Source organism: Syngnathus typhle, linkage group LG2 (genome assembly GCF_033458585.1).
Source record: "Syngnathus typhle isolate RoL2023-S1 ecotype Sweden linkage group LG2, RoL_Styp_1.0, whole genome shotgun sequence".
NCBI classification, from domain to species: domain Eukaryota; kingdom Metazoa; phylum Chordata; class Actinopteri; order Syngnathiformes; family Syngnathidae; genus Syngnathus; species Syngnathus typhle.
The window spans coordinates 16,064,232-16,092,175 of NC_083739.1; the positions used below are offsets into that span (position 1 = coordinate 16,064,232).

At 42.9% G+C, this 27,944-nt stretch overlaps 2 protein-coding genes and 1 long non-coding RNA gene across 3 annotated transcripts; 2 read left to right on the plus strand and 1 right to left on the minus strand.

Moving 5' to 3' along the window:
• Positions 1-2,527: 2,527 nt before the first annotated feature.
• On the plus strand, positions 2,528-5,806 carry LOC133145612 (cytochrome c oxidase subunit 4 isoform 2, mitochondrial). Its single transcript, XM_061269253.1, has 5 exons — positions 2,528-2,688; positions 4,073-4,175; positions 4,509-4,676; positions 4,756-4,887; positions 5,601-5,806. Exons 1-5 carry the CDS (start codon positions 2,686-2,688, stop codon positions 5,732-5,734), a joined length of 540 nt encoding a protein of 179 aa, XP_061125237.1. The 5' UTR covers positions 2,528-2,685; the 3' UTR covers positions 5,735-5,806.
• Positions 5,807-6,391: 585 nt separating this feature from the next.
• Positions 6,392-27,054, minus strand: bcl2l1 (BCL2 like 1). Its single transcript, XM_061269240.1, has 3 exons — positions 26,896-27,054; positions 22,861-23,565; positions 6,392-7,943 (listed from the first exon to the last, which is right to left on the minus strand). Exons 2-3 carry the CDS (start codon positions 23,389-23,391, stop codon positions 7,800-7,802), a joined length of 675 nt encoding a protein of 224 aa, XP_061125224.1. The 5' UTR covers positions 23,392-23,565; positions 26,896-27,054; the 3' UTR covers positions 6,392-7,799.
• LOC133145616 (uncharacterized) lies at positions 13,209-15,033 on the plus strand. The gene is made up of 3 exons (XR_009710953.1): positions 13,209-13,540; positions 13,627-13,646; positions 14,006-15,033. It is a non-coding gene; the product is annotated as an uncharacterized LOC133145616 (long non-coding RNA).
• Positions 27,055-27,944: the final 890 nt, after the last annotated feature.

Consider the following 27,944-nt stretch of genomic DNA (forward strand, 5'->3'; position numbering starts at 1 on the left):
ACGTCACACGGAAAGAAAGGCCAGAGCCAACCACTCGACCACCGCGCCGCTGCTCTGAAGTTAGAGTGCTGCAAATCAAATCAAAGAGAAATGAATTCAGCACGGTGAGTAAAGAGGGAAGCACATTTGCTTGTTTGTCTAAAAATAAGTGCGCTCAGTCTGATGGACAAACAAGTCCAGGGTGTTGCCCACCTCTTACCCAAAATCCGTTGGGATAGGCCGCAGCTCACCTGCGCCTCTAATGAGGTCAAGCGCCAGAGAAAATTGATTTCCTAGGATGACCATTTCAGCATCCCCCTCTACCACAAAAAAGAAAGATGAACAAAGAAGAGAAGCGAAGCGAAAGAGCGTCTGGCCAACGTTTCCCCAAGAGAGATGGAGCAATATCTCCAATTCTAATGGGACAGAAGGAGGTTACTGTGGGGTGAAGCCCCACAGGGGGTGTCATAGAAAGGGAGCGGATTTAGGACTATTTGCAGCGTCACGCTTTTCAGCTCATTTGCATAAATGAGCAACGGACGCGTGCATCTCCTCGCAGCTGCCGTCTAAGATGACATGTGTCTTCACCACATATGCACACAGGTAAAACACGTTTAACTCAGCCTTTAACCAATTTCATTCCCTTTGAGGTGGCATATTGGAATATGTGACAAATGACAGCCATTTTTTTGTTTGTTTCATGTTTCTACCAAAACCGGACCTGAACCAGTGGAGCAGGATTGGATCAGTTAATGAAGTTGGCAGACATTAAGAGAGTAAACCCAAAATTCCCCAAAATGACCCATAATAGAATCAATGTGTTTTCATGCCATTTTTGTCAATTCACTTATATATTAGGTATTATATCTAGGACCTCAAAATACTGTGTGATACTGCCAGCTAGTGGACTAACGTGGGATGCAAGGGCAGTCGGAGCGTTTTTTTAATGGGCTGATTGGTGTTCAAATATGACACACACCCTGTCAAACAGTACAACATTCACCTTTGTACTGTTATCTTTTGACCAGGAAGAGCAAATCTGGTTTTACGTTTCGGACCAGCAGTATTTGGACAAATACTACTTTGCATTTCTGCTCAACCAAAATCAGTGGCCCCAAATGTGTAAAATGTCTTGTTAAATTTGAGAAGTTTCACTAAAATATGGTACATACTAATCATAAATCACCAACCATTTTTATGGCCTCAAAAGTATTTGGCAATTGACACGAAAAAAGTCACAAAGTTAATTTTGTGTATTTTCCACAATGCAATGGTGACCAGTCTCACTGCCAGCTAGTGGACAGTGCATGAAGCTGCCCGTAGAGCAGTCAGGTTTCTTCTGCTCTTTCAACATGGAGATCCCATGCAGCTTTTTGACTGAAGGGATTCCGTTTCTGACAGTTCTCACTGTAGAAGTGTGGGTCAAGTGACAGGACCAAGAGCTTTGCACACAGGCTCGAGAACCTTGCAAAGTTAGCAGCAGAGTTGACCTCTCGATAGCCAAGATTTTTCCTGCTCCGGGTGATTTTGAATCCTCTTTTGTTTTGATCGCCATTGCAGGGTATTTCTGCAATTAGTTTGGACTGACGTAGGCCCAATTCTACTTGAGTTTCTTCACAGCGTGGCAGCTGCCATTTCCAGCTGAGAGGAAAGGCAGCCACAATTTTTTTTCACCAAACTCCTGACATATGGCTCTTTTGACCTTGGGCTCCTCTATAAACAAGCAGAACAGACTCACTGGGGTTTATCAGTTGACAGAATAAATTAAAAATAATATAATATTAAACTCGCTCGTCTTCAGTCTAATGCTAGGAAATCGATAGGACAGATGGATGACACAAAATCTAAAGTGAAAGCAACTCAAGACCTTTTGAAGGCATGTGAATGAAATATTCGTCAATGGCTAAGTCAACAGACTGACCTGAAGTCAATAGAAGATGTTCATTTCTTTGGGAAAAAAAGTGAAGCAAAGGACTGTAACTGGCAGAAAAGTCTTTGGTCTTCGACACAAAGACAATGCATTTAGTAAACATAATAGTTGAGTTGAGTTACAGATTAAGTATAAAAAGATCTGCCTGGTTTTGGGTCACAGCTAACAGTTGCAGTAACGTACAAGAAGCCGTCCTTGCCTGACCCGAGTGAGTCTCCTCCACTTTTTGCTTTCTCTGTGCTGCTGTTGGCTAACTAGCCACCCCCCCTCATGGGCATTTTGCATCTGGGCTCTTGGCCAGACCTCGGTCAAAATAAAATAAAATAAAATATCCTCAAGCAGTGTGGCACAATCAGCCGTTGAACGTATTTTTTTTTCCATATACCATGACCTCCCACGTAATATATATAAATACCGGAAAAATTATCCTCATAAAAAAAAAAAATGGCAGTGAACGAACTCCTCGTGCCCTTAAATAACCTCCCTGCGGCACAAAGTGAGAAGTGCGAGAAAAAAAGGGAAAAAGACAACATTTCTGCATTTTTTACATCCTGCTGCATGCAGTAAACATCTTTCCACATTGTTCAGAGGCATAATTCTTCCAATATGAATATATTTATAGATGTCTTCTAACACCCTGTGCAACTTTGCCCTGTGCTTGGGACCCGCCCACTAGCTGCTTCACTGTCATTTGTCCCTGATATCCAAGCAGACACAAGACAGGAGCAAAACAAGAAACTTTTATTCCCCCTCGTAGGATTTGCACTACCACCACCATGGTGAGTATCCATGATTACAATCGGAATACTCTGAGAAAACAAAATGGAGAGAAAAAAAAGTAAACATCCTCTCTTTCTCAACTGCGCCACTCTGGAAGTCCAGTGGAGAGAGTGGTGTACGTGCAGCAGAGACGGTAAACAATGCAAGGAATTAATCTGTATCAGGGTTCTCCGAAGAGGCAATCATTGCCCAGTGCACATATCGGATCTGTGCAGAATATTCATTCATGTACTAACGATGTGCCTTGCGTAAAATGGGACAAAGAAGCTCGGTTATTTGCAGGCATGCCTTTTATTGCTTTTAGAAGGTCAGCTTGCACTCGAAATTTGACCACTTGCCAGTTTCCGCCATTTTCACTTTCAGTGAGCGTTGCCAGCAACCTTTGTTAGGAATGAAGACTTGTTTGCAACAGTGAATTAAGACACAAAAGAAACCTTAATGCAGCTGCTATGTTTACAAATAAATAAGTGCAGTCAGTTAACTTTGCAAAACCAAAGCAAAAGTTCACTTTTAACAAGCTCATGTCTTTCACTCCCATTCAACTTGAGATGACACATTTTGTCTTTTGACAAAATTCATTAAGCACAACTCATGCATGCATGAATTTTAAGTTATTTAAGGACTCTAAATTGACAACAAGTATGAATGCGAGTATGAATGATTGTTTGTCTCTATGTGGCCTGTAATTGGCTGACTACCAGTTTTCTCCTACTCTCACCCAAAGTCAAATGGGAGAGGTTCTATTATTCCACAGCCATAGTGCGCCCTCATGCGGTTCAAAGTGAAAATAACATGTGAAGTGATCAACTACACTAGTAAGTAAGTAATGTGTTAATGATCAAGTAAAAATTTGTGAATAATTTCACATACAAGTCGCTCCTGAGTATAAGTCGCCCCCCACCCAAACTATGAAAAAACACGTCTTATAGTCCGAAAAATCCGGTAACTTGAGAAGAATAAAAAATAAATCATTGATAGAGACAAAATTTGAGCAACCATGTGCCACAAATGAGGAATATAATAATAATAATAATAATAATAATAATACATTGAATTAATAAAATTAGAACGTTAAAAAAAAAACAGTAACATCACATTTTCACATAATAAATAACACAATATTCAAGAAAACAGTACAAATTAAAATAATACTTATAACATTACAATAGGGACCTTGCAGAATAGCTACTCAGGCCCTGATAAGATATGTATATACTTTTACAACATAAAAAATGCAACTAAAATGTATAATAATAGGCAATCACAAGGTAAAAGTGAAATATTATTTTGCTCACGTGTATACGTTTTGTGCTCTCGTGGTGAATTTATTATGCTCAAGTTCTTCCAATTTGTTAATGCAGATTTTATGCACTCTGTTTACAGATGCTCGCCTTGACTGCGGGGCGTGTAGGAACAGGGTTCCTAGGCAGGCGCTTGGTGGCACTCGTGACCCCGAGCAGCGCCACCGTGGCGAGGCACGGTCACGGTACAGTATCATATTTGAGTCTCCTTGGAGGAGGTGGGAAGAACTATTAAGATGGTCATGAATACCTAAGAAGAAACAGCTCAAACACATATTCCTCAGGGGCACTTTTAGAACTTGTTAACAATAATAACAAGTCTGAAGTGCACCATCCATGACTGAAAATACGAGCTAGTGCTTAGATTGGGGTGAATGAAACAAAAATACATTTTTCTTGCTTTCTGTCATAAAAAGGCAAACTGCATGAAATAGCAGATATCAACATAAACAAAATGACTTGTCATGCAGGGATCGTTTTGTGCAATGAGAATCAACCCCTTGCATTGTTTGTCTCAGGTGATGTAAGCCAGGCAGCGGACATGTCCAAGCCAATGTACTGTGACCGTGTGGACACCCCGTTGCCGGACAAAGCCTACAAGGATGAGCTGAGTGCTGCTGACAAGAGCCTAAAGCAGAAGGAGAAAGGGCCCTGGAACCAATTGACCAAAGAGGAGAAGATAGCCCGTAAGCTCTTAACACGGACACAATGTTTGCAATAAAAGAGTCACTAAAACGTCCATGATCTTGTCCAAACACGTGGCAGTCTACCGCCTGATGTTTCGTCAGACTTACCCAGAAATGAAGCAGACCACGTCTGAGTGGAAGACTGTCATGGGCGGGGTCTTCATCTTTCTGGGCCTCACCGGGCTGGTTGTCCTGTGGCAGTCCATCTACGGTGAGTTCGGGGCGCTCGTTGCACGTCATTCCTTTTATTTTTTTTAAATTCGTCTTTAGGTGCCGTGTTTGTCTTGCACTCAATTTTACGCCTTCAGATGTAGTCACATAATGTGCACACTAAAAATACCAACAGTGTTAAAAGTTATGGAGCTTTTTATAACTATTTAGCTGATCACGTGTCAATGAGCCACACTTCTGCAGTTACGCGTGTCGTCGTGTCTTTATAGTGTCAATATATTTCAGAGAACGAATCATTATTGCCGCAAATTCTCTACTTTTTATACTGTTCTGTGGGAAGGTAATTGTCCGTACCACTATTAAAGGACAGATATTATTATCTCCTTCCACGTTGTGTTGAAAAGCACAAGACACGAGTCGGTCCGTCCGCGAAGGCGTTTTCGTGTTTACATTGTTGTAGCCAATAAGAGAAGAGAATGGTGTCACGTGGTTCACGGACACGCTTTTACTTTCACATGTGACGGACGATAAGCTGACAACAGATGATCATTTTTAGATACCGCACTTCGTCTATACACACATTGTTTGGGCATTTTGGTATGGATGGTGGACAGCATCATAAGTGAAAATAAACTCGACTGTAAATTGTAATGGAGTGGGGTCAGAGACTGAGCAGATAAGAAGGAACTTGCGTGAAGTTACCTGTTCTGAGATACATGACGGACTGATTTCCTGATATTTGAATGTCTCCAGTATACCCTCCGCGTCCCCGGACCTTTGACAGCGAGTGGCAGGCCAAACAAATCCAGAGGATGTTAGACATGAGGATGAACCCAGTCGAAGGTCTTTCCGCCAAGTGGGACTATGAGAAGGGCCAGTGGAAATGAAGATGCAGCAGGACACTGATTCTGCATGGTGTAACTTGCACAATGACAATAAAGATTGATCTCCGTCCAGCAGTTACAGTAGTTTGTGAGCATTGAAAATGTTGTCATAAATGAGACTCGATAGACTTTTACTTGGAAAGTATTTTTGGGTTATGTCACTGTTATGTGGACTTATCCTGATGTCTGACTGGCAACAGGTAGATGGATAGATTTATCGTATCTTCAGCCATCGAACAAATGCGCGTGATATGTATGAAACATGAGGCACTTGGTGAACCTTCTTGGGTCATGTATTCTTGCGTAAAAGTGCAATCATTTGTAACTGTGATGAACATTCAACTACAGCTTCAATATTCCTCTTTTGCAAACTTTTCATCTGAGCTCGACGCTTCAAAGACGCTTCGGCCGGCCGGCCCTTCCGTCTGACCGGTGCAATGACGGCAGGTGGGCAATATGCGCAAGCAAAGGGGGACGGTGGTGACGAGGCGAAAGGAGCAATCATCAAGGTGACTGGTTCCATATCTCCAAAATTCAATTAGGCTCCTCAACCTTATAAAGAATTGAAGGAGATTGTTGTATTATGGCGATAAGTATCTTGACTTTTGCCGATTTCCAAACAGGATGTAAAGTGCAAACCATGAGACAAGCAGACATGAATGCATCATAAACTTTTATTAACTGCTCATATTGAAAATGTTTAACAGGGGGTGTTAAATGATCAGTGCTATCAACATTACAACTTTACATCCAAATATCTAACATGGTCATGCTGAGAAATGTCCTATCTGCGGTGTGAGCTGCTACGTTTGCTGCATTTGTCAGCTACTGTCTAGTAAACGAGGACAACGTGCCCCCCCAACACACGCACACACACGAACGCACGCGCACACACACACACACACACACACACACACACAAACACGGCAGACTGTGCTCTGGCTGGCTGAACGTAAACATTCGGGGAAAAAAAAAATTAAAACACCACTCAAAATTGAGCAATAAATCAGCTGGGAGTGCTGGGGTTCAATTGTCTTAAAAATCCAAATACAACTAAAAGCACATGAGCAAAACGTAAGCTCACTTTTGTTTTATACAGCCGCATTCAACAGCTAAAATGTCTTCTCATAAACAAAAAGCACCACACATTACAAACTACCATGCGAGACAGTATCAGAGAGGAATGCAGCACTTTGTTGTTTATTATTAATTTTCTTTACTGTTCCGATAACCACATCCTGCCCTTCGCTTTCCATATGGCACAGCCATGCTCGAGCTTGTGATGTCTTGCCAGCGTCAGGAATGGCGTCGACACCAGGCCAAAGGAGTAGCCAAGGCCGACAACATGCTGACAATTTAGATCGAGTTTCGGGAACTTGCGTGGACCCGCCCTCAAAAAACAAAAATTACAAAAAAAAAAATAAAAATAGATAATGATGCAAACAAATGTTCATTACTATATATTATGATAATTTGTGGCTTGGATGCTTTCGGAAGTTTTGGAACAGCTTTTTTGGAGATTTATATAGACTACTTGCAAAAAGCTACACAAGGCTTTCAGGTGCAATATCAGGATAACCCTAAAAGGCATACACCTTTATAGGTAAATTTTCATTTGACCTTGTGGTACAGGTAATTCTGGTTCATTCTGAAACTGCACCTGAAAGCCCAAAAGCTCAACATTTTTGTGGGTAGTGTGCACTGTAACGTTTGTCAGGCTAGTTCACATACTCTGGTGGTCGGTCAACCCTTAGCCTCCTCGGAGGATCAAAATGGGTAGTATAGATAGAATGAATAATATGTGTGCGCGATTACGGAGAGAAAACCAAACAGGGGCCATAAAAAGGAAGAAATTTCCTGCAAATAACATGTCTACGTGTTTATGCTGAGGTTAATGGCAGGGGTGGGAAGGGTGATGTGAACACAAAGACTCTCCCCTTCCACTTGCTTCTCACAGCAGTCCAAAAACAACAAGGTCAATTCTCAGTCCAATAGGGGATGGCAAACAGAACCTTCAACTTGTGTCGTGTATTTATGTGTATGCGTCTAAGTGTGTAAGATGAGGGCATCACAGGCGCTTCTGGGCGAGGAGCGAGCCCACCACCACACCGGTCACCAAGGTCATCCCAGCCAGCAGCCACTTCTTGAAGCTCTCCTGGGAGCGGCGTATCTCCGCTGCCGCGTCGTGGCCAAAGATTTCAGCAAAACGCTCCTGGAAAACAAACATGGGGAACATCATTTAAGGCTAACAGTTGTTTGGATGATCAGGTAAAATTGCACAAATCTAAAAAAAAACAGCCATGAGCTCAATCCAGCCCACTTCTTATTCTGTAGTCCGTCAAGAGTTTAATTCAATATACGGCGCACGATTCTCTTTACTGAATTGGCTCGATTTAATCTTTTTATTTTATAAACTTAATTTCATATATTTATCGTAAATAAAATGTAAAATAATCTGTAGTAAAATGTGCATTCAACATTAAGTGTTGAAATTGGTAACTTGTTTATGGTTTGTCTAAAAAATGATGTGCCTAATCTTTCAAAATTAAGCGTGCGCCGTGAGCACAAATGTTTATGTATTGCTTTTTTACAGTAACTCCGCATTTGCATTACCTCTGAAAACCCGACAGCAACCAGCAGGGGGCACACTTGTATCATGTTTAAGAACCGGAAACAAACGTGGATTCTGCACCATCATTTGCATATTAAAAACCTCACCAAATGTATTTACATCCAGGTAAAACGTATCTTACATCTCAGATATCAAGTAAACACACAATGACGCCTTGAGAAGTCATGCCTCAATAGACTCCGTAAGCCGATCATTTTTCAATAGTCGAGCAATTCGATGGGCCCGAGTCAGATGTGATAACTGTCCTGCCCTGAAGACATTTAGAGGTGCCACCTACTGACAAATAAAATGTATTGATGCGTCAAGTCCACCACCTCCTTTAGAATTTCTATCAAGCTGTCCAACTGTAGGCTTCATACATCCACCAACAGCTGTGTAGAGAGTCTACGTCACCATAGCAACACATATTGAGCACCGGTTAAATAAAGTGAAAAGTTTCAACAACCACCTTGGTCATGACTGTGTATGGTAAACAAGTTAACACCACCTTTTAGATACAAGGGAGGAACCTTAGGATTTGCTACTAGTCCCTTTTGCCCTCATTCCAGTAATGCTGTAGGAGATTCTTGTGAGATGTTGACATTCTTTTGCAGCTCAGGGCCCACATCGCCGCCACCACCCACTGAAATCATTTCCTGGAAATAAAAACCAATAACTTTCACCATTAGGTGGCGTCTGTCAGGTTCACAATGGACAGCAAACTGACTCAGTGCTGATGATGCCCATGTTGTCCTAAGTGCCTTCAAAAACTTGCCAGTCATTCTCAATTAGTCAGACAAAAATGAGCCATGACTAATTCTGCGTGGAGGGGCGAACCAAACAAGTGGAACATTCTGGCCTTGTACGGGAAACTGCAGACAGATGAGGCAGAAAAGTGAAACTGTTGCGGAGGTGTTGATGGCTGTTTCTGGAAACAAGATATGACTACAGAAGAAGTTCAATAAGACTAATCGGCCTGTTGATTGAATCAGTGAGACACCTTCACTCAATCAGATAATACGATTTCAATATTCAGACTCATTTACAAAGCATTTTCATGGGGTCCTTGAGTTCCGTAAATGTTCACTCCAACTTCAAACTCAATAGCATCACAGGATGAAAAAACTCAAGAGTGCGTAGGAGTGCATCGTGTAATGTCGTTGCACTGACAGGAACTTCTGAACCAACAAATCTTGCAAAGTTTTCTAAGAATTTTGCTGGGTGTCGACATGCTGGTGGAAGATAAGACGGCGCAATGACCTCAATCCTATGTGCGTTTGCGCACGTAAAACCCGAGTGCATAAAAAGCAATTGTCATGCAACTTTTTAATATCTTTACCATTATCCAAGTCTTTTGTGTTGATACGTGTTCATTGTACAAGGAAAAGAGACCACTGTGGTGAACAGAAAAAAACAATATGACCGTTCTCTTCTGGCATCAATCGTGCTTGACATGACTGCCGAAAAAGATAAATAAATGCACCTTTTTACTTTTGGGCCTATATTACGCAGTTCAACGTGACTTCTAATCAGACAAAATGGTTTTGACTTTGGATTTTAACACGTGCTTACTTTCATGATAAATGACAAAAGCAGCTGTATTCTCCCTTGAGCATGAGCAATATTCGGATGACATGATGCAGTATTTGTTCACCCCTCCAAAGTATCATCTCAATGACTAAATAAAAAAAGTGAGCACTGAATTTCTAAAGAAAATGAGCTCTTGCACTGATGTTCGCCGCTGTGGGTGTAACCCAAGTGGTTATGTCCATTCATCTTCTGTCAATGTTTACTAACTTTAACTGCATACAAGGTTCATTTAAGGCAGTGCTTCTCAAATAGTGGGGCGCGCCCCCCAAGGGGGGCGCGGTGCTATTCCTGGGGGGGCGCGTGTGACCCTGGGGAACAGGCTTTTTTTTTTTGGCAGTACTAGAATAAAGTGTAATTGCGCGTTTACTACAGCAGGGGGCAGTGGCGCTCTCATTGTTACTTCTGTCACGTTTGCGACAGTGCAACATTTTACGACTTACAAGACAAGTTAGGATAGTCACGGTGGGGAGGGGGGGGGGCGCGAATAGTTTTCTTCTTGCTAGGGGGGGGCGTAACAGAAAATAATTGAGAAGCACTGATTTAAGGCAACAAACGTACCTCGCCTCTTGCTCTTGGCATTAACACGTGGACACACAAGATGGACAAAGTTGAACTAAGTAGTATTTGTTTTGAAATTAATCAAATCCTTTTGACTTTGGAGGTCCTGCCGTATCAAAAAGAAATGTGAGGACATGGCAGAAGGTGGTGACGGCCATGCATTCCAACCTTCCAAGCGTGGGCCTTGAGACTGTTAACTTGAATTCGGAATGCGGGGAACCGGCCGAGAAAAAGACTTCTTTCTTCTTTCTATGTCGCCTTGCCTTCCTCAAGCCTCGATTGTGGTGCATACCGAGATTAAGAGCAACCCTCCAGACAAACATAAACCCTGAGTGAACCCACCGCCACACCGCCATGACTTCTGACACAAATGGGGTGGGGGCAGGATGACAGGACACACTTAATCAAGCAGACCAAAGCTGTCACCAGGGATTGACAAATTCTGGAATCATGAGTCATGCTTGCTTTCAATAGTTGACTTCATTGTTTCTAACGAGAAATGGGCGGCCTGAACAAAGGCTATGCAACTCTTGTGTAATCAGTCAGAAGCAATGTGAGCAATGTGGGTGGAATGGCCAAGCACCTTGTGATGAGAGTGACTGACACCTATACGAGGGACAAGCCAGGGCATGTCAATAGTGCACAAGCTGTATCGATCACTTGGGAGTAACAAAAGATGCAAACCCTGAGGGGCATGCTGCTGATGAGCTTAAATTAACACATAAGCCCTCAACAATAGTTGTGAATAGTTAACAAATTCAAAGGCTTGTTGCATTTCTTGTCGCCATAGCGACATTAGATCATGTACTTATTCAGCCTCAATTCTTATATTGAAAAAAATACGAATATTTCATACGACAAGGGCGGACAACCAGATGAAGAGCAAATTTAGCTAGTAAACGTTTGATTATGCTGATTGCGATGCAAAATGTAAATGTGCTGCTTTGATGACATTGTGAGTGTTGCGTAAATGATCTTAAATCATCTTAACGGACCGAAAGGGTCATTACACGAGCAAAATGTTGCCCTTCAGACAGACATACCGGAGAGGTCCACTTAAACTTAGGCGCTACGATCAGGGGAAACACGTGTGATGAAAAACACTAGCAATGTTATTTGAAGGTTGAACAGTGCCAAATTCAATTTCTCACATTTCCTCTTTGTTATATCTTTCGCTATTCATTCATTTGCATACTAAGCATTCATGTGCGATTGCACATGTTGAGGTATTCTTGCGTAAAACATGCACATGCATGGGTATCAGCGACTCAAAATACTAAAATTGTGCACCACTCCATCCAGATGCATACTCTACCATTTGCATCAGCTCCATTTAAACAAGTTGTTACCGCCTGTTTTCCACCCATTGGATTAGATAGTCATTGTAATTCAAGGATCCCAAGGGCCACTCTTTTATTATGTAGTAGGAAGGAATGTATTCCATCAGCCCCCCCCCCCCTTTTTAAAGCCACCATTTTCTTTCATTTCACACAAACGCACCTTTTTCTTTATCCACTCCCACGTGGGAAGCCTCGTAACATTTTGAAGCTTTTCACTTGTTCTGAATTTGGGGGGGTGGGGGGTTATGGGTGGTAGGGGAGGAAGCCTGGAGGGCCCAGAGATTAGCTCAAGCAAGAAACAAGTTGAGTGGGAAAAGGGGGTTTGAGAGATCATGCGGTTGGTTGCCACAGCAACGAGAAAGCAGCTGATTAGTGTGGCTGACAAATGGTCCAAACACTGCAGCATGTGGAGAAAGAAACGTTTTAACGATCATTAGCAGGAGCTTCTTATTCATCACCTCGGTCTGGTTGGTTGCGCCTGTGTTGCGCCATAACAAGTCCAACACACGGGTGACTTTTTTTCCCTGCCGACAGCAAAAAACAAAAACAAAGGGAATTTTGATCGCCAGCAGTAGGTGAGAAGAATGATCAACGGTCCCTATCCATCAAATTGTCAATAACTGCGATGATTAACTGGGCATGAAAATAAAAACTAGAAATACACGTTGCTAAATAGCTTGGGGTATCTCCCCAAGCGGCCTACATTCTGTGTTACAAGTACCATAGTTTCCAAATAAGGTCATCCGAAACGAAGCCGTTAAATGTCTTTTGCTTGACACTGAAACCATGAATTTTTTTTTTTATGGGCCATGGAAAAAAAAAAAAAAAAGGTAATCAATACCGAATAGACACATTTTTGTCCCGACATCGCAACATGGCCTTTAGGCTTCAATTTTCTGTTCTGATTGCCCATTGTCAAGTCCCCACGCTTTTCCAACCAATTCCCATCAGTCTGCTTCAAACTACATTAGTCTGATGAACTTTTGGACCAAACAATGCTTATTCGATGCTGGAGTGCAGCAGAGAGTTCCAGGCGGTTCAGAATGACCAAGCGTTAAGTATTCACCTTCAACACAATGCTGTCAAAGCTATTCTTGCGCGCACAAGCATTTTTGTATAATGGTGTGAAGAGCGTGCCAGAGACTTTCAAATGGACACAAGGTCACACAAGAAGCTACAATGGAAAGTTTAGGACTGTGTGGGAACTCACTTGATATAAAAATAAATAAATAAATACATGACTCAAAGAGCAGCATTCTTCTGTGCTGATGAACCTGAGTCAGTTTTCAGTGATCACACAAACACACCCCTCCTGAACGAGCCTTTATATTCCGGATGCCTTACTTGTAAAGTTCTTATCGAAGTTTCTGTTCAGTGAATGAATCGGTCATGTGGGAGTTGTCATCTCTTGCCTGCTTAACTTCCTGTGACCAATTGAACTGTAGCCTACTTGTTACATCAGTAAGTCACATGGCCATTCCGGGCATTGCTGTCCGTCTGTAAAGTTGTACCCTGAGGAATCCCTGCACATTTTTCCGACCACTTTGCGTCCCGACCCACCAGTAGTACAGGTTTGGACAAACAACGCATTGGTCTTGAAACTCAGAGGACTCAACTTCAATACCCATTAAGACCCCAAAAGAGCCAGTGACTATTTGAGGAATGTCGCTAAGCAACCTTTCATTTGGTTGCAACACATGTACATGCGTGGTAGGACGTCCTTCCTCTTGTGTTTTTGTTTACGGAGCAAACTTGCACTGATGTAATGTGACTGACAAAATACTCTTTATTTACAGTGACAGAGTGCTCCGGTGAGGTAACGTGACCCTGCTGCTTGCACAATCCCTAAACACATCAGCCAATCACTGTGTCATCCTACTTCAATTAGATTTGTTAACTTGCTAACTTACTACACACTTTGACTTGCAGTCTTCTTAGCATTTACTACAACAACCTCACAAAGTTTTCCTCAGCATAAAAAAGGAATGTAAATCAAAACATTTGTTTGAATCTACGCCGTGCATTAGATCGACAAAATAACACGTTAGTCAAATTTTGAAAAATAATCTTTAGTTAAACTAAAAATTAACTAAAAAACTAAAAAAAATTTTGTTGAATTGCTTTGGATCTGGAGGTCAAATCGGTGCCAAGTCAGAACAAAACTTTCTCTTCCAGGAAAAATGCCCCCTCGGCATGATTCCTCCCCTTTTCCATCTTCATCACGATCGCTTTGACCTTTGAGAAGCAAGGAAATCTGCCAGCAATCTCACATGACCAGGGCAGGAAGGGATTTGTGAGCACAAAAACTTACAGCCCAGTTCAATCGGGTAAATCAAGCGATAAGCCGATTCCCTGGCATGAGAAGCAAAGAAGGCGGGATGACGTCAGCAAGCGGCTCAGAAACATCACCCACAGTGTTCACGGTGCATCCAAAATGAGAATGATGACCAAGACACAGTAATGAAGAAATAAAAAGCACAAAGCGGCAAGCCAAGAGTTGCCCAAAGGCATATATAAAGGACTCAAACCACAAGGAGACAAAATGATCTGGTATGAATGTCAAGACATCTTTTTTCCAGTTCCAGTAACTTAAGGAAGGAAAGGTGGATCGATCCAGCAATGTCGGGACAATGGCTGACGCTCTACAAGTCTGACTGACGAGGGCGGTGGTTCTTCTGTGGAGGACAAAGACGCTAAGAACACATGCAAAATTGCTAAAACAGGATTTGGATGACGCGGCCCAAAGTTTAGCGTGCCAAGACTGTGGCACCACATTGAAAAATACTTAAATCTACAATCGCTGCCAAATCAATCAATACTCTTGTTTACAAGTCATATCTTGTCATTATGCCATTACGGACTCACGTGTAGGATTTTTTTTTTCTTCCAGTTACAGATGTGGGAAAAGTGAAGCAACCAACACTCTCCATGAAATCCTTTGCCAGTTAGCAAGACTTCCTAGTAAACAATTCCTGCAGCTCGGTTGCTCTATCATTCATTAAACCACTTTGTTCTTTTAATTTCACATTCTTGGCACTGATGCCCAAGATCAGTGATAAGAGGCGTGTGTTTGTGTGATGGATTGTTTCCAATAAGTGGCGAAGAAGCAAGAACAAATGAGGATATTAAAATATTAAACCTCCCTCCTTGTAGTAACAATGCTTTTACTTGTGCCAACGAGGCTCAAAGTACGCTTTCCTCCGTTTTAGGACCTTGGTACCAAGGCTTGCTGAGCTTGTGTGTGTTGCACTGACAGTGAGGCCATGAATTAAAGACAAGATTAATGAGTCAGGACACGAAGGCTCAGACACCAATCTGTTCCCACTCGGGGGGATCTCTTTCCACAAAACCCCATTCTGTCAACACGCACACAAAATTTACACAGCAAACATACACTGGAAAGTCAGGTGTGTGTGCGTGCGTACACGAGCATGTGTCAAGAGTGACAGTACAGTACATAAAATCTCCCCAGGAGAACCCTGAACCTTCACCCAACACGTACATAGGAATTTACAGAACCATCATTACTTGAGTATGAGATTGTATAATATATCGAGTATGAGATTTCTTTTGCAAAGTTTTTTTCCTCCCCAGAAAAAACATGACTTTAGGTTGTGTTTACACCCGTCGGGAATGGTTAGAATATATAAAGGTAAAAAAAATAAAATAATGGTTGGGCACAGGTTTCCACACTACCTGATACCCATTTAAGTTTTAGCTTTTTTGTTCAATAGAAATTCTACTATTTAGTTGAAATTCTACTAGTGATATGTGGGAGGATGGCAAATTAAGCTTTCCATTGCATTCTAAAATGTATATGCATGTTGTCGTTTTTTTAATTTAGAACTATTAAGACATTCATTACGTGCACTCCAACTGATTGATGCTTGAGCCTTTTAATCTTAAATTAATCTACATTTAATGCCCTGGCCATGTCCATGCTTCCTGATTAGTCTTAAATTAATTCAAGAGGAGTGAAAACCTGGGATGGAAACTCAGAAAGGACGAAGAAGGTGTGCCACAAAGTGATGAGGGGAGAGACTTGAAAAGGAGCATGATTTGTGGAGCAGGATTTCATCTTCATGTTGTGGACAAATTGTTTTATTATCTGCACTCTTATTGCTTAGGCGCTGACAATATCGTTATTGCTTAGCGCGCCCCAAGGCTGAAACGTGTTTGGGATGCGCACGGGTACCGTGGCCTCGATGCTCTTTATCATCATTTAGTCCTCATAAGTCGGGCAGTGAGCATTTGCATGAAAGCCTCATCAACATGCCCCCTGCTCTCCATCTTTATACACGCCACAAGCCACACTAATCCCGCGATATGCCATATAATCTGATCACAGATACGACAGAGGAAGAGAGTGCATTGAAATGAGAGGGGTGCGTGGAGAAAGAAAAAAAGACAATAGGGTTGGCTTTTTTAATTTGGGTGAAATGAGAAAGGGGGCTGGCTACCCGTAGGGGTAGAGCAGGGAGGTAAAAATGGAGGCAAGATGATGAGTGGGGGCTGGGGGGGCTGTTTGCTCATGACCTGATTTTACCACTAAGCCTGAGATGAGTGGAGCAGCACACCAAAACGATTCTTGCCTTGGCTTCACAAAGCCACAGTGCACCATGGTGTCACCGACTAGCTACAACCTCGTCGAGCTGAGTCACCGGCACATCATATTGGCCATTGTGGCTCATCTTTGGCCACAGGCGGCTTCTTCGTGTCTTTCATGGGGGGTGGATATGTACGTATGTGTGTGGGATTCGCTGATAGGGGAAGTCTTCACGCCGCTGGACTGGCAACACTTTTGTGACAGCGCTGCCAGTCTAGACAGTGAAGACGCTGCTAATCTGTTATACATCTGGATGTCTGCGCTGCACACATAAGCATAAGTGAGCGCATATGGCCCGTCTCACAAGGATGACAGCAACGTATAGAATCATCGTGCAAAATTGTCAGCACCATAATGTCAGCAAAATCTGACTGCTCATTTACACACAAGTTTTTGTTTATAGGCATAGTTGCACTTACAAATTGTACAAATTGGATTTAGGCCATAACTATCTTTTGTGTTTCATCAAGATAAGAAATTCAAAATCTTTTTTTTTTTTTTTTACTTAGGAAAACAATTAACTGTAGCTCTCACTATTTATTGAATAATACAATTTTGCAATAAAGTGCCATTTTTTCCTCAGACTACTGTTTACTTGGGATTATTATGATAAAAATTAAATTAAAAGAGTACAACATGAATCCCTCTGGTGATGATGCTGTGTTTAATAAAAATATAGGTTTATATAATATTTAATACACTACACAATGGGAAAATATTTTAATCAGATTCCTGACCGAACCACTACACAAAGATGCCATTTTAAGTAAATCTACTGTACATTGTTGCTAATCATACAAAAATAAACTTGCCTCTACAAATAAACTAAATCCACTCGCATCTATGTATACACCATTCTAATAGAGCTGTCATTAGATTTTCATTACGAAATAATCTTTGTTGCCACATAATCATCTACTTACATATGGTTGGGAAGGTGATTTGCCGTACAGTTTCATCTAAAGGTGGCTAAACAAATCAAAACAAAGAGGGACCAACGGGCGCACCTTCTTGCATACCAAAACTCGCAAATGACATTCCTGATGTTTTCATTGCAGAGCAGCGGGAGACTCAGATGGTACAATCTGTTCGTTGTCATTGTCAGCTTGGGACTGTGACACACCACTGAGTACAAAGAAACACAGACTGCCAAGCTGTGTATCATGGATGTTTATGAGAAAAGAAAAAAAAAAAAAAGAAAAAAAGGGGGGGCGCCCACATCCAGAGACACATACACATGCGTACTGCATATGGAAACAATAGATACGCATATATATGAGCACATTCAGATCAGTACAGAGCCGCCCCCAAAAATGAGCTAAAGTGCCTTCCAGTGATCAAATTTGGATGCGAAGTGATGTTTTGCTGGAGCTTTGTCTTTGTGTGTGTTACATGTATAAACCCCTAATAACACTGGGTTAAACACAACACTATTTGGGTTAAAAATAGGGGAAAAAACCTGGGTTGGTCCAATTTTTAACCCAGCAGTCAGAAGTTAGCAAAATTGCAGTTGGTTCAACCTTAGGAATGATTAAATTAAAAAAAAAAAACCTAAATACATGACCAGTTATGTGCACAACTCGAGCAAACACTTTTTTGCACGTGCGTGTGGCTGGCTTCAGGTCCTTTGTTTAAAATAGTCATTGGTCCAGCGTGGCGCTGTCCCCTCCCCCCCCCCCCCGCAACATGTCACAATATAAATACAATATAAAATAAATTGACATGAGATAAGAGCTGTGTGCAAGACTACCTGATACGGTAAACAGTGTCCTTTTAACGCAACCACACACATACAATGTTTATTAGCAAAGGTACACGTGCTCTGAATTGGCAAATATATGGGGTAGGGGGGATCAAGAAATTCTCTTTCATTTAGCCACAATCTCAATGGGGACTGACAGGCCGATGTGGACGCGGACATGAGGGGCACAAAGATTGATGGGGAAAGGACGTATTGAGCGAGAGAGGTGAGTGGCGGGGTGGCGAGGGAGGCGCAGACTAAAAAATAAGGGACAAAAATCGATCGGAAGCCCGGCAAAGAGATGCAAGAGACGTATAGAAGATAAAGGACGAGGAGCGGAGGAAGAGGCGGGCTGGATGCGTCCCGAGGGTGAGATTTCCCTCTCTTCTAGGGCAGCCAGTCTGACAGATGACTGTGGATCTAACCACCTCTATGTTAATTACATGAGAGGGGGGGATGCTGGGGGGCACAGATAATAACAAAGCTTTTTAAGGTGGTAAGATTTAGAGTCCCATTTAGCGAAAGGAGGAACTGCATGGTTGTGTCCATCTGGCCATCTTCTAGTCTGTTCCCTTCACAATGGTGACCTGAAGGCAAAACCACACTGCGCAATGCAACGTTCGATGGAAATAGAATGGGGAATTCCAAAATGGGAATAAGACATGAATTAATGAGCCACTTCAAAAAGAAAGACCATCAATATACAAATCTATCAATAATATGGCACCAACATGACAACTAAATCATGATGTTAATGGACAAAGAGGGAAGTTTGAGATGCTTTTCCATGGTTTTGTACCACAAAAAAAGCTATGTGTTGGTCTTCCTTTTAAATGCTAATTCAATTTGGTGGTAAGAAAAGAGGCAATTTGATGGCAACCTAAGCTTTTTACATATTTAGTGGCATGTAACAACTGGACTAATGGCCTTTAAGTACTTTTCTTCTTTTACAGGTTTCTTCCCCAAGCATTAGCTCCACCCAGCTGCCATCGAGCTTTTTCAGAACAGAGAGACTTTTATGTCTGCCAGAGGAGGGGGAAGACATTGTTTCCCTCAAAAGCGAGTTAAGATATTATTCTTCCCTAATTGGTAATAAGGCTGTAGCTCGACCCTGAGGCAGCTCGGTCTCCACTGAGTAATCACTGCAATCGCCTCCTCGGCCGGTAACAGTGTTATTAGGGTCGATGGCACTGCCGCTTCCTCCCCTGTCTGTCTATTATCTGGCAATATATGGCCTTTTACTCGGGCACTTTGCTCGGTCGCGGCTCTGGCCGAGAATATTTATCTCCCATCAGGAACCGCTAATATGGCACTATCTCAGCAGCTCGCTCAGCACGGCCTCCAAAATAAGCTCCGGCGGGATCGTTTGCTAGCCTGGCTGGTGGTATTAATGACAGCAAGGTTTGCTCTACACTGCAGAACCTGTGACCCCTGCCACATTCTATCTGAACACTTAGGTTGGATGACAAGTTGTCAGAATCATTTTCCTCACAATGAGGAACTGAAATTGTAATTTATAGTCTATATTGCAAACAATTGTCACGATGCCTACGCGGTTCCTGAAGCCTTATTAAGTTTTATTGGCTACATTCTATTGTTATTTAAGATAGTCTAGAAATATTTGCATTGCTACAGTAACTTGGAACGAGACACATTCTTTCTACGATGGGATGTTTCAATCTAAAATGAAGACTCCTTGAGAAGCAGCTGTTTTCTAAACACTCCTGGATACGCCATACAAGGTCGTGCAGTTGTTAAGAGTCTTACAGCACTATCCCCCCCCCCCCCCCCCCCCCCAGTTGATTTCAACAGGTCATTTGGACAAGGTCATATTGAGATAGGACACCTTAAGAATTTTTTTTTTGTTTTCATTATTATTGTTAGCTGGGTCTATGGGTTAGGGTTAGAGTGTGTTATTCTCTAACTCCAGTGTTGAAATGCCAAGTGAATAAAAAGCTGGACAAACATTTTAACAGTGATGTAAATGGTGTGTCACATTTTTAGAACATTTCAACCGCGAGCTTAAGTAGCATTTTAGGAGATACAGGTGGAAGTGTCAAAATTAATCAATAACAAATCGATTATCAAATTAATTGCCCACATTTAATAATCAAGCAATTTTTAGAGCCGTTTTTAACAAATTTTCTGATTTCAGGCTCTTACAAGTATTGTGTAAATTCTCTAGTCGTTCATGAAAGCAGACTGATTCATCTAGTGTGTTATTGTGTTTGTTTTGTGATGTGACAAATTATGCAGGGAACTCCCTGTCCTACTCAAATCTTGACTTGTTGAAAATGGAGCCGCCTACAAGTGGGTGTCAAAACTTCTAAGATGACTGGAAGGTCGCCCATTATCTGTCAACTGGTTCTTGTTTCCCCACTTTTATCTCTCCTTCATTTTACTGCATACCGTAATGCTTCATTTGAAAGCGACTGAGGAACTAGGTGGTGCAGACTAGCAGACAAACATTTCATCAGCTAACATTGAGGAGGGCACACCTGCCTCACGGCGACAATCCAACATCTGCCGGTGGCATATCCCTGCGAGGATGTGCCAAGGGGAAAGAAAGGCAAGTTGCAAGAGCTACAAAAAATAGAGAAGCGAGCGAGAAAGCGTCTTGCGTGGGTTTTGCAACGGGTGCCTTTCGGGGAATCTGGGGTGTTTTGAATTTGAGCCGTCGAGACCACAAAAAAAAAAAAAGAAGTGAGACAGGCTGTTTGATGAGGAGACTAATTCAAATATGAACAGGGGGGGGATGATGCTACGATACTGTGCTGGTAAAACACTCAAGTTTCCATCTGTGCTGTCGGGACTGCCCTGGCGGCTGGAGTGTGCTCATAAATAAGCAAGAAGGGTCACACTTATATGCTCTCTGCACAGTGCAATAAAAAGCCAACCGAGGGAGGGGAGGGCTGGCTTGGGGCTTCGGAGGAAGTGGCACCATGCGCGCTGGGAAGTGTTATCCATCGGCAGGAGAAGTGAAAGCATAGACGCTGAGCCATTTAACTTTCAGGACAACATTCATTCACTTACTTACTTACTTCTCCCGGTCCACGTTACGTAGACACGCAAACACTTGATGACGCCGCGCAAGTGTGACAAGGGTGTGCTTGTATATCGTCACATTCTTAAAATAATGGCCTTGGTCACATTTTCATGAGCAATAAATTGCCTTAAATATCTTAGATCTGCAACATCTTTAGGTAAACAAATTCCACCTCTTAACTCTGCAACATCTTTAGGTAAACAAGTCCACCCCTGAAATGAAATTGTAAATATTAGCAATATTTGGTTCAGTTTTTTTTTATGTTTTCTGAAAGACTGACAGGCCATTCATTGTGTTAAGGTGATATGTGGTTTTCGTTCTATTTCGTAAGCATACAAGGATTTAGTTAAGTATTTTGCAGAGTGTATTCCAGAAAGACGCCATCTCAACATGAGCAGCAGCAATATGTGAGGTGAGCAGCACTCTTATTCAAAGCGCTGAAACTGGACATCCAGCCTCCAAAAATGTACGATGGTCAACATTCAAGGCTCGCCAATTGTACACTCGATTGGCCACCATTCAAATTGAACACATGGAGAAACATTAAATGCCTGCTTCTATCGTTGTACGTTACATCCCCTTTTAAAATGGGCATCTGGCCGTGCAAAGAGACAAAAGCTGCGTGCGGCCTGCCCAGTGAGCTTTCCTCCTAGGTGCACAACGCAGCAACCGCTGGGATGGCGGTTGCCATAGCGTCGGCCTTTGACCTGCCGCTATACAGAACACCAGAGTGGACATAAACAACCCCTCCCCGTGGCTGCCGTTCTCCTTCATACCATCAAATGGCTGGCACAAAGGAAAAAGCTGACCTTAACGGTCCTGCAGTGCGCGCACGCGCACACACGGGTCAGACTGTACTGGGACGGCCAGGCTCTAGCCAACCCCAGCTGCCACGGACAAGCGCTTGCTAGAAGAGAGGCCGGGGCAAGGGAGGAGAACAGGAAAGAGAGGAGGGGAAGAAAAAAAAAAAAAGCGAGAGAGAGAGAGAGGATGGCCAAGAACCAATCGAGTGACCGCTGTGAAACAAAGAACTATCTGTGATGGCCTGGAATCTTCCCCACCCTGAGATGATACAACTCAGCCCCCAGGCACGGCGGGCGGACGGCACGGCGGCTCCAAAGGCCGATATCCTCCTGTGTTCATTGAGCTCATCGAGCGTCTAGTTGTTGATCAATTAGCCAGCAGCTGAGCAAGCTGTGATTTGACCATTGTTAGTGCACAATCTGCGCCTCTGTTGACAGCGTTCTATCTAGTCTCAAGTCTCCCATGACCATCTGACGATACCTTACCAATACGTCATGTCAAAATCACATCATAAACAATCAGCAACGAACCACTCCTTCGGTGTTGAAAGAATCCAAACACACAAACACATTCCATAGCCAACTCCAAACACACAAAAAATTCCAGAGCCAACTTAAAAACGTTAGGCCACAGTCTTGAGATTTTCCACTGGCATCTGCTAGTTAGTGCAAAGTACAACTTCTGAACCTGAGCTCCAAGAGCCCAACGGGGCGAATCAAAGCAGAACCAAAGCGGTATTGTGCTGTGAAAAGAAGCAAGTCTGACTTTTACAATGCCTAACCGCAACGAGCCTAAGTGAACAACTCAGTGAGGTGCATGCATTTGAGACTCACCCAGCCTCCTTGGCTCTCAATCCAGGGCTGAAGGTGGTTATCTAGGTATACCGTCATCCACTCGATGATCCTGCCCACCAGAGGGCTCATCTCCTTCTCCATGCACTCGACGCACAGCGCGCCGCCAAACGCAAAGAGCCCCACGATGCGGCCCCAGTTGATGTCGTCCCGGAATACCTCATTCACAACGTTCTCAAAGCTTTGGTAGGCCGTGGCCGGCGTGATGTGTAGCTGTTGGTCCAGGTCGCTGAAGGCGTGGGAGTAGCGCACCTCAAACTCATTGGCCGAGTCCCGCAGGGCCTCCTTCACCGCGTTTAGGCTCGCCGTCTGTCGTGGCGGCGACGCTGGGGGACTGGTGCCATTGGTAGTCCCGTTGGCGGGCGTCTGCATGCGCTGCTCCTCGCCTGAGGCTTCCGCGCCGCCGTCAGTCCTGTTCAATTCCTGTGTGAGTCCAACGAGGTTGAGGGGGTAGTTTCTCAAGGAGAGTTTATAGCTAACGTAAAACTCAACAAGTTCTCGGTTTTGAGACATATTGGAATCGGGCTTGGGAAAGTGCTTCTCTTCGTTCCGGGTCCCTTCGAGTCAAGACGCACGCACGCAGCACCTCCCCTTTCTTCAGACCACCATGGCCAGCCGAGGTCCAGAGGACACTTGAGGGGGCGGAGACCAAAAACACTACACAAGGCTGACAATCCAGTTCAGACCCTGTGGAAAGACAACAAAAAAAGGCTCAAAGTCTGGACAGTTTACACCGAGTGTGTGCGTGCCAGTGTGTTCGTATAGTTCCACCTCTCAGATTTAGACAGGTGGGGTGAAAGTTCAATCCCTCTAATTGGGATGGTACATATGGAGCAGATGGTAGTTCAATTAATGAGACGCTCGTGTGCCTGTGTGTGTGAGAGAGCGAGAGAGAGGGGGATGCGGAAGACAAAGGGAGTGGTGGGGCACTGAAGGTGAGGTTTAGGTGAGTGAGTCTCGAGGCTCTGTCAACTGCTCACATAAACTCCCACCTTTCGCTTTTGACTTGCTCTCATCTGCACGTCAGGCAGAATGAAAATGAAAAGCATATTTCCCAGACACAAAGCGCGAGCGCCGATGTTATCGATTTTGGCGGTGGCTTATTAGCTTTGATTCATAACATCATTAACACGATGCGTCAACGCTCGCTCGCGGCCGTCTCGTCTCTTTGCTGGCGCCGTCTCAAAACCAAAATGGCACTTGGTGGACCACAGATGAGCATCACACCTTCAACCGCTTGTACCAGTTGGGTGGTGAATGCTGGATTAGCGTCTTGTCAATATGGCAGGTCAGTTAATTAAGGTGGGTTTTTGCAACAAAGAGAGAGGAGGGGGGGGGGGGTGGGGCTTCCTTCATTTTGTGCCGTCACTGTCGCAGTGGCTGTGGGCACAAAGAAGGGAGGATCATGAGCAAACCCCCAAAGACCTTCTGCCAGCTACCATGCAACAAGCAGGCCAACAACAGAGAGGTGGAAGTAAACCAAGACAGGTAAGCGTCAAATGCTTTGTGTCATGCCACCCTAGAAAAGACATTAAAACTCATGCCTTTGCAGCATCAACAATGTATTTTATTTTACATTTGAAAGGTTCAGTGTTGTGGCTGCAGTTGTCACAGCATAGTACCGACAGTCTAATCGGAGCTATGACGTTCATCATATTATGTACACCTTTCATTGGAAATACCAATTGGTAAATACCAAAGACATCACTTGAGACTTACACTCGGTGATAAACAACGTTCAATTAGGAGCTGAGTGGTTAATCAACTTGAGCAATGAAACGGATTGTATTTGTCACCGGCACAACTTTACATCAGACAAGCATACGAGAGCTGGAGGGAGTGTAGCCTCGCTCTTGGACAGCAGCCGTACTGACCAGACCAGCCATGCAAGATAGTCTGTCACCTCGTTTTCCACTCATCCAATTAAAGTCTAACATTAAAAAAATATATTTATTAAGGATTGTCTTTTGACAAAGAGACATTTCCAAGACGATGTCCTTTTCTTGATATCTATAAAAAATATGTTAATTACTTAAAGCAAAACTGTTCTTTGCTTTTGAATTTGTCAATATTATACATGAGCTTTAGGGGTTCTTTTCAATAGAATTTACTTTGGTTTTGGACAGAAGAAAGGTCAAAATCATTTGAGAATTTTAGTTTATTACACAAAGCTTGGTGATTTTTTTTTTTAATGCAGCAATCGACAAATACTCCATACATAGGTAAAAAACAAAATATGAAAGCTCAAATAAAACAATCCGTTTTCATTCCAAACTAATAATTACCAAACATTTACCATAATAATCAAACATTTAAAAAACCCTAGTCAAAACGAAATAATCAAATAACTCTGGTCAAAAAAGGGTGGTGGCGCGAAAGGTGTTTGGCATATTGTCTCCCATTTATTTTTAATAAACGCAAAGAGTGGGAGAAATTTTGGGGAAATTGGGGAAGAAAGATTTATGTGGGGAAAACGCAGTGCGGTTAGACAACCTTACTCGGTACAGCAGCAACAACAAAAATAAACTATTAACTCTTTTTTTTTTTTTAAATAAATGTACAGACGTTTTACTAACTTCTCGTTATTGTTGTGAAAGGCCACATTTAACACAGCTTGAGCTTTGAGGAGGTGAAACCAACGAATACATCCCCGATGGAACAAGCACAAAAGCAGGCGAAAGTAGGGGGAAAAAATACTTCCCCAGTTCAGTTCTACTTAAAATTGTAAACTAGAGTTAACACGTTGCTGTTGTTTATGACATTTTGAAAGCGAGCCTGGAGCAGGCTGACGGACCTGGCCGTGTTTACAGTGGCCACATGTTCTCAAGCTCCACGGACCACGTGGCTGGGCTAGCCACGTACCACACGTAAACACAAGGGCAGCACGCGTGCTAACTTGTACCACGCGAATGTGGCACCTGGACGACACAATTCGTCCCTCTCCGAACAGACAAATGCCGTCTTGGCTCAGCTTTCTCTTTTATCACGAAAGGGAGATCCCAGCAAGGCAATAGTCCAAACCTCCTCATTAGCATCTATTTGATTGGCATCCAAAAGCTAAACTAAGACAATACTACACACACGCGTGGACGCCAAGTGTACGGGGGAGGAAAGATGGAGTCTTACCTGCACGTTTGTTAAAAAGACGACGACTTCGTCCCTGCTCGTTCCCGTCTGCCAAACTATCAGAGTGTTCGAGAATTTAAACGGTAAAGCCCACTTTTGTGTGGCGGAGAGCGCGTGTACACTACTCGTAATCACCCTAACCCCCCCATCCACGAACACGCCCACTTGCTAGATTACGTAACAAGACGCTTTCAGGAGCCTGTGGAGAATTTCCCTATTATCATGAAAGACGCAGTTCAATTACTGTTTCTCCAGTTCTATACCAATAAGGGCGCCACGCCTGTCGTAATTACAATCTAACAAAAAAACCTTTAGAATTGTTTAATCTGCCAGGCGGCTATGATGTTCACGTAATGCTAAAAAAAGGCAGTACTGTTTGAAAAACAAAAGAGACCGGAAGACGTCTGGCATTTCCGATTGGGGGAAATGAGTTGTGTGGGATTGTGAAGGCAGCGCGAGCTCTCCTGTCATAATCGCTGAGTAAAAATGCATGCAGTTTATAAAAACTCCTTATAAGACACCGCCCGGACGTGAGTCCAGCCATTTGTACTTTAACACATTGGAACGATAAGGGACACATCGCTCTGCCAGCTCTAAATGAGCTGCACGTATGTAGCTGTCATTGAGTTGCAATCGCATTCAAGCGGAAATGAGAGCAAATGCTCATTCAGTTATATCCATTGTTTTAATATGAAAAAGAACATCGTTTTAATTCAGAGGGAAAAACTACTCAGATGAAATATTAGTGGGGGACTCTTCCAATTCTATCGACCTCCGTCCTCTGCTAGCAAGAGCAACGAAACGTAGCCTGTCTCCGCCGTTTTTCAAAAACCACAACTGCTGATCAAACGTAGTGTCTATTTTACGAAAACAAACAAGGACGGTTCTTACTTGTACGGCGGTTTCCAAAGAACCATTTCTGGTCGCCTCGGCTTGCAGTATTCACCCGAAAGAAACAATCCAGTCATTGCAAAACCGTCGAGCTAAACGCCGACGATCGATAGCTAGAAGAAGCTAGTGGTTAGTTGGGTACCGCCCACCAAGCCACTCACAAAGACGCAGCGCGCCCCCCAGTGGTCACTTCGCCTTGCACCCGCCCCCATCGAGAGGGGGAAATTTCTCTACCCTGGAAAGCAATACCAGGGGAGATGTATTGATGCGCATTGCTGAGGCGGGGCAAAGCTGAGGAAACAAGACACTTCCAAGGAAAATTGAGTTTACTGCTGAATTAAACTACAGTCTCTCACGCGCGCCATTCTGAATATGAGAATGGACTTTTGCTACGGAAGCATGAAGCAGTAGTGTTTCAATAGCTAACTTACAAATATGAGGAAATATAATTAGGGAAACAATACCAGAATTAGTTACTATAAGTTATTCATGAATTAGTCTAATTTGTTTTTAATTGGGCAATCAAAATCTGAATACCAAGATGCCACAACCAGGAAGGGACTTCCGTCTAAAAATGTCAGCCAACTTGATTTTTTCAGTTGCTACAGTCTCCCTGTGTGTTGTCTTTTTTTTTTTTTTTTTTTACAACTTGTATATTTACTTTGTAAGTTAAATACAACTGATCTGTACTCTGGAAGTGAGTATGAGTCTTTCACATTCCATTAGTGATGCTTGTTAGTGCTTTAGTGAACTAACAATATTGACCTCCTACAAAATATTATTTAGCGCTATTAATTCACCTACGGCCTAGGTACAAAAGAAATTGCTTTATTAAGTTTGTTTATTGCCGTGCTGTTTTCCATATGTAGACATGCAATTTTAAACGTCATTCAACATTATTGATTAGCAATATTGCAGACCCTCAACGTACGCTTGATGGACCCTCGTAGGTCCGGTAACCTCATCTTAAAAGCCTCCGCTACATTGGGTACACTCAAAACGAGACAATATGACGAAAAATATATTCACTTTTGAAAGTACTTACCACC

Coding starts and splice junctions, on each gene's coding strand:
- bcl2l1 (XM_061269240.1), bottom strand. CDS start 23,391: ATGTCTCAAAACCGAGAACTTGTTGAGTTTTACGTTAGCTATAAACTC. Junction 7,944..22,860: donor TTGAGAGCCAAGGAGGCTGG/GTGAGTCTCAAA, acceptor TTTGTTTTCCAG/GAGCGTTTTGCTGAAATCTT.
- LOC133145612 (XM_061269253.1), top strand. Junction 4,677..4,755: donor CAAAGAGGAGAAGATAGCCC/GTAAGCTCTTAA, acceptor AACACGTGGCAG/TCTACCGCCTGATGTTTCGT. Junction 4,888..5,600: donor CCTGTGGCAGTCCATCTACG/GTGAGTTCGGGG, acceptor GAATGTCTCCAG/TATACCCTCCGCGTCCCCGG.